Source organism: Eschrichtius robustus, chromosome 15, assembly GCF_028021215.1.
Source record: "Eschrichtius robustus isolate mEscRob2 chromosome 15, mEscRob2.pri, whole genome shotgun sequence".
Lineage (NCBI taxonomy): Eukaryota > Metazoa > Chordata > Mammalia > Artiodactyla > Eschrichtiidae > Eschrichtius > Eschrichtius robustus.
In genome coordinates, this window is record NC_090838.1 from 86525059 (window position 1) to 86535076 (window position 10018).

Consider the following 10018-nt stretch of genomic DNA (forward strand, 5'->3'; position numbering starts at 1 on the left):
GGTGCCGGCCTGCCCAACCTCTCCCTAACTCCCCTGCCAGCTTCTGCCCATAGGGCTCCGGGGCCGCCGCAGTTGAGCCTCTTAGGGTCCTGCTTGCGTGGGGGGGTGGGGGACGGTAGGACCAGCCCAACAGGGCCTCAGGCTCCCTGCTCTCCCACCTCATCCCTTCAGAGTCTCAGACAGCAGCTGCCAATCTTAAGTGTTCCCTGGAAGAATGGGATCTACATCCTCCCCAAGAGCATCCAGCCCACGCTAAGGAAAATGGCTATTGAGGTGATGAAACGTGGAGCAGGGCGGGTGGGCAGGGCGCAAGCCACCCCCAGAGCAGTCGAGTCCCACGGCGCGCTCTCTGCTGACCCTCTTGGGCCTTGTGCCTACCTGCTCCAAAGCTTGGACCCCGAGGAGATACCATGTGAGAGATGGAGGGAGACAGGAGAGAAATGAAGTTCTGATAGAACATTTCAAAGTATTTTAATGCAAACCTCTCCAGTGGGTCATAGACAAAGGGCTTTAGCATTCATTACCTACCGAATGTAAGCCTCATGAGGCCCCTGTGCAAAAAGTAGGGACGACCTTCCAGAGACGGAAATTCAGGCTCTGAGAAACAACACATCCACGCACAGTGACACAGGGGCTCAGTGGCAGCGCCAGAGTTTAGGCCCGGCCCTGTCTGACTCCACATGCCAGGATGTTTCTCACCTCTTCTGAAAGTAGCATGGAGGCCCCCAGGTCAGAACCTACGTGCCCTGCCACAAACCTGGCAAAGAGCGGAAGGTGGTCAGGTCCTCCTGGCACTGGAGCCAAGATCAGACCACCTGGCTGGTTTCCACTCTGGCCCTGAGGCGGCCCTATGAGTAGGGTGTGGACAGCTCCCGGAGTACCCAGTGTTTGTCCATTGAGAGTGAGGTCCCAGGGTGCTGGCTCGCTGACTGGCCATGGAGTCCTGTGGGATCCAGGTCGGCCACGAGCTGGACGGCACAGAGGTGCCCAAGAACCCCGGGGCACTCCAGCTGCTGCGGGCCTGGGAGGCAGCCGGCAGTGGGAAGTCACCCCTGAGAGAGATGATTAGAGGCCAGACGGGCAGCAGGGGAGGAAGGGCAATACCTAACGGGCACCTCCCTCGTGGAGGAGCGACGACAGCGACCAGGCCTGGAGGACTCATCCCTCGCAGGACAGGAGGCCTGGGTGAGCCTTCAGACTCTGCCTTCACCCAGCCTCGTGCCCTGGCCCTGCAGGCCCCCTGAGGCCCCACTGCTCCCAGGCCAGGACCCCATCAGAGGGGCCGCCTGCCCCTTTCCCCACCCTCCCTCTCTGTTCTGGCAGATGCTGGTCTGGGGCCTTCGGAACATGAAGCAGGTGCGTTCGCCCCGGCTCCTGGTGGAATGCTGGGAAGAGTCCGTGCAGACAGAGCCCATCAGGGACTTCCAGACCAATCCCAACTTCACCCAGTCAGCCCTCTTCCTCACGCTGGTGAGAAGGCCTTGGGCCAGGGCTGGGGCAGCCCCGGCTCGTGGGAAGCCTCACGCTCTGGCCTCTCCTTGGGGCTGCAGTACATGCCTACGGACGAGGCCTTCGCGCTGCCCCTGGTGCTGAAGGTGGTGGACCACCAGGACTTCGGCCAGGAGACCGTGGTGGGTCAGGCCAACGTTGACTCCCTACAGCCCTACTTCTGTGACCCCTGGGCTGAGGACTACATGCCCCCACGGCCTCCAAGTACGGCCCTTTCTCCTTGCCCCTCCCCAGACCTCACCAACAAGCTGGCACTGGGAGTGGCCAAGGCCCTGGCTGTCCTGCCGGGTTGGTGGCCCTCCCCCCCCACTTCTCCCTTCTCCTGAGACTCATGACTGCGCTCTCTCCACGCAGTGCTGTCTGTGAAGAAGTACCAGGAGGTGAGTAGAGCACTGGAGGCCCCGTGCCATTTAGAGGAAACAGCCCTTGTGCCTGAGGAGGGTACAGATTAAACAGAGTTCCGATATCCGCGCCCCCAGCGTGAGGCCTACTTGTTCACGAGAACTCGAAAGCAGTGATCTCAACCTGGACTGCACGTTAGAATTGCCCGAGAGTTTAAAAAATCCTGAGGGACTTCCCTGGCGGTCCAGTAGTTAGGACTCCGCGCTTCCACTGCAGGGGGGATGGGTTCGATCCCTGGCCGGGGAGCTAAGACCCCACGTGCTGCACAGCCCGCCCCCCCCAAAATGGCTTCTGACCAGGTGCTGGGGGTAGGAACCAGGAGCAGCAATTATTTTATTCAAGCCCAAACCACCTACGCCCCACCCCCGCCCCAGGTGATTCCAGTGTTTCCAAAGTTCAGAACTGCTCTAGAACAGCACCTGTCAACCTTGAATGCACAGGAATCCTTTGGCATCTTGAGCAAAAGCAGATTCAGCTTCAGGAGGCCTAGGGTGGGAATTGAGGCTCTGAACTTCTGAGCCCTTCCAGAGTTAAGTGTGGAGCTGTGGGCAATGAGAACCAAGAACTAACCTGACCCTCCTTCTCCGCCCCAGTCCCATGTCTGAGGATCCCTGAATTAAAAAGCCTCTGTGAGGGGCAAGGGAGCCAGGGAAGGAAGCCGTGGCCTCGAGCCCCTTCTGATCTCGGAAGTCAGAGGCGGTGGGCGGCCTGGGCGGCCAGGCCTTGCCGTGCTCACCCGCAATCATTTTTCAGCTCCTAGGTTACCTTTACGAAAAGTTCTGGTTCAAGTCCAGCCAAGCTGAGGTGATGTAGGCTCAGCCCCGGGGAATAAGGAACAACTCCAGGCAGCTCAGGGAGGTGGGGCAGCATGGCTCTGGGCAGAGGAAGGCCACTGTGCCTTCTCCCCGAGGGCCAAAATGCCCCTCCTCCTCCCTGCCAGGATGAACACGAGCAGGAAGTAGACTGGTGGAGCAAGCTGCTCTGGGCCACAGGAGATGCTCCCCAGTCCCTGAAGTACAAGTACAAAGAGTATCACGCCCTGAAGGTTCGCAGGCCCCTACGAGGGGAGACTGCTGAGGGATGGAGGAAATCTGCGGGGAGAGGCCAACAAACCCAGCCCCGAGTCCCTGGGGAACCACCAAGTCGGGGGGCGGCTTCCTCGTCTTTTCACAAGACTCCTGGCCACGCCGCCGCAGGCCACTGCCCCCCAGCAGCAGCTCTGCTGACCCCGGGGCAGACGCTCTGGGGCGAGACCTGGGTGGCCCCCCAACCCCCTGATCCTAGGAATGGTCCCCTCAAGCCCTGGCCAGCTCCCCCCGCCAGCGGGGTCCCACACGCCCTCCCACAGGTATACGACTGCGAGCTGGAGGCCGTGCCAGCCTTCCAAGGCCTGCAGGACTTCTGCCAGACCTTCAAACTCTACCAAGAACGGCCCAAGCTGGACAGCCCTGTGGTAGGGGAGTTCAAGGTGCGTGTCCCAGCCCTGCCTAGCTGCACCTGTCACCTTGTGCCCCTTCTGTGCAGGGAAGACTCTGATAGGAGCGCTGGTTCTATATGCTCGACATGAGGATGGGGCACGGAGGGCTTGACAGTCTTGGGAGAGGGGGGCAGAGACTGACCTCTGCAGGGACTCAGGGTGGCCTCCCCCAGCGCAGGAAGGGCGAGGGCTTCTCAGTCCCAGCTCGGGCCTGTGCTGCTCTCGGAGGCCCGAGAGCCTTCAAAAACAAGTGCGGACCCCAAGGGGTGAGTGGGGGTGGAACGAGACCTCCCTTCAGCGGAAAACAACACCGTGGTCCCCGTAGAGCATCTCTGTGGCACGTGCCCCTACCCGTCCTCACGGGCTTCATCCCTGCCACCCTCAACACAACCCACTCTCCTGACCTTCGACCAGGGGCACCTCCTGGAGGGCTCTACAGAGCCAGGCCGGAGACCAATACCTTTCCTCCCCAACACACACACAGGGCCAATTCCGTGTCTACCCCTTTCCTGAGAATCCAGAAGCCCCCAAGCCCCCTCGCCAGTTCCTGCCTTGGCCTAAGAAAGAGGACTTCCCTCAGCAGTGCTTGGTGCGGGTGTACGTGGTGCGAGCAGTCAACCTGCAGCCCCAAGACACCAATGGCCTGGTAACGAGCAGCCCTGAACCGCAGCGCTCATCTTCCCCAGCCCCCCAGCCCGGGCACCCCCCTCACCTCACCCTACACCCCAACATCCCGGAGCTCCCTCAGGCTGACACCCAGACTGCCAACTTCCCACAGGCCCCATCTGGTACAAGGGGCTCCTTTCTGCCCCACTCCCGCCCTCCCTGACCAACCTGGGCTGACTCTCCATTTCCCGTCCTTCTCTCACATCTATCTGGACCCCAGTGTGACCCTTATGTGATCCTGAAACTGGGAGAGACAAAGCTTGGCAACCGGGACAAGTACCAGCCCAACACTCTGGACCCCATCTTTGGCGTGTGAGCTGCCCCAACGCACCCAATCCCACATCCCTGCTCACTGTGCCGGGAGCAGTTCCAGAAGGCAGAGAACTCTCACGTTCCTTTCTAGCCTCCACGTTCCTAGCACAGTGTCCAACAGATGGAAGATGCATCGATGGGCAGCCCAGCTCTCCCCTCCCCCCTCAAGCACTTTGCCTGGGAAGGGAGCTCAGAGTCCCACACCCCAGGCCTGTCAAAAGTTACTCCCAGCCACGACTGAGGGATGGCTGTTGGCGGACAAGAGCCACCCCAGGCTCTGCTCTCCAAATTCACCAGGGCCAAACAGCAGGGGGTATAGCACGGGCACGTGTGGTTGGGATGCTGGAGAGGGAGCTGTGTAGATAACATGGTCCTCGGTATCTGTGTCTCCAACACCCTCACCCAAGGATGTTTGAAATGAGCTGCACCATCCCCCTGGAGAAGGACCTAGAGATCCAGCTGTATGACTTTGACCTATTTTCACCCGATGATAAGATTGGAACCACAGTCATCGACCTTGAAAACCGACTCCTGTCTGGCTTTGGAGCTCGTTGTGGGCTCTCCAAATCCTACTGCCAGTAAGCGTGGCCCTGAACCAGGGCAAGGGAGCACGGGGGGCTGGAAGAGTAAGCCCATGGCTCCCCTCGAAGACGCCTGCATCCCAGGCTGGGGAACCAGGGCCCGTACCTGTCTGCACCCCTGCTCCCAGCACTGGTCAGCCTGCAGCTCGAAGCAGAGGCTTCTCCAGGACTCAGACCTCCCCACCTTTTCCCCACAGGTTAGGGCCCTTTAGGTGGCGGGATCAGATGCCCCCAAGCCTGCTCTTGGAACACCATGCCAAACATAAAGGACTGCCTCCGCCTCTGTTCAGCCCTGAGGATGACTCTGTGTTTTACAATGGGAAAAAATTCAGACTGCAAAGCTTTGGTGAGAAGCACAGCACACCGCCAGAAAGCACAGAGCCGGGCCTTTGCGACAAGTGGGGCTACAGGATGCAGGAGCTGCCAGAGGGCACCCCGCCCCCACTTCTCTCCTGTAATGGACAACCAAGTCTACTGCCCAGGCTGAGGGTGGAGAAGGGGCCTACGTGGGAGACGGGAAGGCTAATGACCTCGTGATCCCCTCCTTCCATCCCCCTCCAATCTAGAGCTCAAGCCCCCTACTGCTCGCTTCTTGGGACCTAAGAAAGAACGCCTTGCGCTGTACCTCCTGCACACCCAGGGACTGGTACCTGAGCACGTGGAGACCCGCACACTGTACAGCGACAGCCAGCCGGGCATCGACCAGGTATGCGACTGGAGGGGCTGGATCAGGAGGTGGGGAAGCCCACCCATCCAGGACAAGAGGGGAAGAGAGGCTGGGCACCCACAGATGTACATGAAAAGCAGACAAGCATGTTCTGCACATGTCAATAAGCAAGAAGTCGCAGTGGTGTCTCTTAGAATGGAGAAGTTCAGAGCTGGAAGTCACCGACGAGAAACCGAGGCCCCATGTCAGCTGTGGAAGTGTTTCGGGGCCTTCCCCGCCGGTGCCAGCACTGCCTTAGTCTCTCCCGAGGGAGGGTGGGGAGGCAACACCCGGGGTCAGAGTGCAGCCATCACAGCCCCGGCTTGGCTGTTAAGTGCAGGCTGTGTTTTCTCCACGGCAAGGAACCCCAAACAGGAGGAATAAAAATCCCCACAGGCACCCTAATTATCCCCTACCCTGCGGCCACCAGAATGGCTCACCTCATTCTCCAAATCTCTCAAACTGATAGCACATTCTAGATACAAAGTTCTCTACTGAGCACTTTTAAAAACCATCCTCATTAAACCTGTTTTCTCATTAAACGGGGCCAATTTCAAAAGAATAAAACTAGGTCACATGGTTTGAAGGGATCTATCTTCCACTGTTGGTAGTTCTACCCTCTTAACTCTTTTGTCTCCCCTTTTCTTACCAGCTTCATCCCTTCTTTCCTAGACCTCTGTGCTTTGTGGATAGCTTGACATCCTTAGGATGTGGTTCCAGAACATAAAATGACCTGGAGATCACCTAGTTTACTCTTACTCAGGGCCACTAAGGTGGTTAATAATTGCAGCCCCAATCCCATTCTGGAGCCCCATCCAGAGAGGCTGTCCAGCAGGCCCTGTTAAATGGCATCAACCCTCCAGACCCCAGTTACACGTGACATCCGTGCGCCACACCCATCAGCCTCGTAGCCGTCGTATGCTCCCAGCCTTACTGCACTATTCTCCCAGCCAAAAAAAGAAACAAGTGGAAGCTGATGGGCGGTGTGCTGACTTCCGGTCTGAAGTCCATCCCACCTCCCAGATGCCTCGATACCCCACCGCTCGGTGTTGGAAACACAGCCTCAGCAGACCTAGAAGCTGAGACAGGGCTCCCCCCAGGCCAGGATGCCGAGAACGGGGGCTGGCCAACCCCAGCCAGCTAATCCATCTCCACTCTAGGGAAAGGTGCAAATGTGGGTGGACATCTTCCCCAAGAAGCTTGGGCCTCCTGGCCCCCCATTCAACATTAGGCCCAGAAAGCCTAGAAGGTGAGTGACACCCATCTCCCAAGCAACTGCACCACTCAGTGTGGCCTTCCCAGCGTGCGGAGCACCAGTGGGCTCCAACACTGAGTCACGGTGATTCTTTTCCTCTGTTGGGAATCCGGGGAGCCTCCTTTCCCTGTGGCCCCCCAAATGCAGCATGACTTGGGTGGGCACGGAGGGCAGCCTCCCAGGCCTCTCTTCCGTCACCGAGGTTGCAGCTGGGGAGCTATTCCTCAGCAAAGCCTCAGAGAACAGTGGCTACAGGTATGAGCTGCGCTGCATTATCTGGAAAACTGCCCACGTGGACCTGAAGGAGAACAGTTTAAGTACCGAGAAGATGAGCGACATCTACGTCAAAGGGTGAGGGAGAGGAGCGGGGCTCCATCAGAGTGCCCTCAGACTTGCCCAGTTCTGTCATTCCTGGGGGTCCTCCTAATCTTGGGGTGACGTCTCTCCATTTCCACCCATGCCTGGCATCTACTGGGCAGCCCTCCCCCCAGGGCTCCAGCTCAGGGGTGGGGACAATCCAAGTGAACCCCAGATGAGTGGACTTTGGCCCCAGGTGGTTATTCGGGCTGGAGAAGGACATGCAGAAGACAGATGTCCACTACCACTCCCTCACGGGGGAGGGCATCTTCAATTGGCGGTTCATCTTCACCTTGGACTACCTGGCAGCAGAGCAAGCGTGCGTCTTGAGTCAGAAGGTAACAGGCCCAGGAGCGGGGTGCACTCCTCCCCCTCCCCTCAGAGCCTTCAAGCTGCACCAAGACACTTGGAATGTGGCCTTGGGTGGAACCACTCCCCGCTCCCCCCTCCCCCTCCCCGACTTTCTCCTCCTCCTCAACGGTCCATCACTGCTGGGTGATGGGCTGCTAAGTGGCCAAAGGAACTCTCAGAGGAGACACACCGGAGATACGCTCTCCTGCCATGCTCCAGGACTACATATGGAGCCTGGACCCCACGCTGATGAAGTTCCCAGCCCGGCTCATCATCCAGATCTGGGACAATAACATCATCTCCGCGGATGACTTCCTAGGTGAGATCCTGGCACAGGGCCCGTGACCACAGGACAGGGAGCTCCTTTTTGCTGACGGCATTTCTCTGGGCTCAGGGGTCCTGGAGCTGGATTTGTCTGACATGCCCCTGCCGGCCCGGCACGCCAAGCTATGCTCCATCAGGATGATGGATGCTGACCCCAAGTGGCCTCACTTCCTCCAGTACAAGCACTGCTCCCTCTTTAAGATGAAGAATGTAAGCGGCTGGTGGCCTTGCCAGGTCCTCGATGGCAGCAAATGGCGCTTGTCGGTAGGAGCTGGGGAAGGTGCCTATTGCCTAGGAACAGGGCTGACTGCTGTGCCGCATCACTTGGCTCTGACAGACTTCTGGGGGCCTGAGCTAAATCCCTTTCCCTTTCTGGACCCTGGGAAGAGGCTTTAAAACTATCCTTGCTCCTGCCATCTGAGCTCAGCTCCCACCACCCATGGTGTTTCTAGGGTAAAGTGAAGATGACCCTGGAGATTCTGACAGAGAAGGAAGCCTTAATCAAGGCAGCAGGAAGAGGCCAGTCAGAACCCAACCAGTACCCTACACTCCATCCTCCCTTGTAAGGGTCCTGCAGGGCAAAGGCACCAAGTCTCTTCCTCGTTCACAAAGCCGAGCTGCTGGGCCTAGCAGTCTGTATGGGGTGGTGACCGGGGAAGGAGGCTGACAAGTAAAGAGGGATAATTATCACCCCCACCTCCCCACTCTGGCTCAATGCTCAGTTACAATCGGGGAGAAAAGCTGGGGAGGGGGGAGGGCAGAAGCAGAAGTTGCTTTTTTAAAATGAAAGGCCTTTGCTCTGGTTTACTTGACCTGAAATTTCCCTCTGTCCTCCATTCTCCGCCATCTCTGCTCCTGGACAGACGCACCCATACCTTGCTCATGTGGTTTCGGTCACCCATTGCAAGGTTCATCCATGTTTTCTGGAAACGCTACCGCTTCAAAATCATAGCCATCTCAATCATACTGCTTATAGGGCTTCTGCTGTTCAACTTTATCTATTCAGCTCCGGTGAGTGACAACCTTGGAGACAGGGGAAAAGGCACAGCTGCTCTCGGGATGACCCAAGAGAGAGCCCTCAGGTTGCTACTTCAGGCTAACTGTTGCCTATTCTCTCTAGAACTATTTGGCCATGAGCTGGGTCAAGCCTGAACTTCGGCTGAATGCTCCCATTCAAATATACACCAATATCATCAATTCACTAAACACCAGCAACGCCAACTCTTCCAACCTCACCACTCCCCATCAGAACCTGAAATCTACAACAGGCCATAAGCTGAAACTCCTCCAGGGACACATAAATCACCTGCGAGCTATTTTCCCAGAACTTCCAGCCCCACCAGACTAATTCCCCCGTGTCTGCCAGGCTTTTCTCCTGCCCATCCACAGCACTACCCTTGGGCTTCCTACCAGTTCCTTGTTTCCGGGGACTAGGGATATTCTGACCATTCTGTTCAGGCCACTTCCAACAAGAAGGGCAGAGCTGTAATTTTCCACTGAAATAAACAACTTTTGTAACGGAGCCACCCTGTAATTTGAAGGGGTTGACAACACCACGAAAGGCTGAAAACGCCAGGCTCTCAGACAAGACTCACAAGGATGGGGAATGATGTCACCCTTACGCACCTCCTCGAGTCTCCAGGGACTCTTCCACTCTAAGAGGCCCTGACGTCACAGGAAAAAAGAAGGCAAGGAAGGGCATCTGTGAGGAAAGGTGGTTCATGCGGGGTAAGCAGCCGGCCGAGGCCGCCGCTCTCACCCCTCACGTGACCAGCTGGCCCCCTCCTCTGGGACACGGCTGGGACTCCAGCGCCCAGATCGACCTTCGGCCCCACTCACGATGGGAAGCATGTGTTTCTAGAACAAAAGGGAAGAGCCAGGGCAGAACCTACCACGCTAGTCAGATTGTTCCCTTGCACCACACACTGCTCTGAGGCCGGCCCGGGTCGGGGGGACTGCATTTCACGTCTTCCCCGCCCTCTTCACAGAGCCTCAAGGACCTCATGAGCTAGAATCACACAAAAGCCACAAGTGTGACGATCTCCACGCTGAGCTGCCCCTCCTGCACCCCTGCCCGG

The 10018-nt window shown here is 57.9% G+C and overlaps 1 protein-coding gene across 1 annotated transcript in view; it reads left to right on the forward strand.

Moving 5' to 3' along the window:
• Positions 1-9288, forward strand: part of FER1L5 (fer-1 like family member 5) — a 55453-nt gene extending 46165 nt beyond the window's left edge. The window contains exons 34-53 of the mRNA XM_068564350.1: positions 184-273; positions 1324-1470; positions 1551-1713; positions 1864-1889; positions 2665-2715; positions 2852-2956; positions 3260-3379; positions 3873-4034; positions 4275-4366; positions 4774-4944; positions 5145-5293; positions 5514-5653; positions 6814-6902; positions 7164-7259; positions 7462-7603; positions 7836-7935; positions 8011-8204; positions 8393-8502; positions 8804-8951; positions 9061-9288. Of these exons, the coding sequence (XP_068420451.1) occupies positions 184-273; positions 1324-1470; positions 1551-1713; positions 1864-1889; positions 2665-2715; positions 2852-2956; positions 3260-3379; positions 3873-4034; positions 4275-4366; positions 4774-4944; positions 5145-5293; positions 5514-5653; positions 6814-6902; positions 7164-7259; positions 7462-7603; positions 7836-7935; positions 8011-8204; positions 8393-8502; positions 8804-8951; positions 9061-9288 (2523 nt within the window). The remainder of the gene's footprint in view (positions 1-183; positions 274-1323; positions 1471-1550; positions 1714-1863; positions 1890-2664; positions 2716-2851; positions 2957-3259; positions 3380-3872; positions 4035-4274; positions 4367-4773; positions 4945-5144; positions 5294-5513; positions 5654-6813; positions 6903-7163; positions 7260-7461; positions 7604-7835; positions 7936-8010; positions 8205-8392; positions 8503-8803; positions 8952-9060) is intronic.
• Positions 9289-10018: the final 730 nt, after the last annotated feature.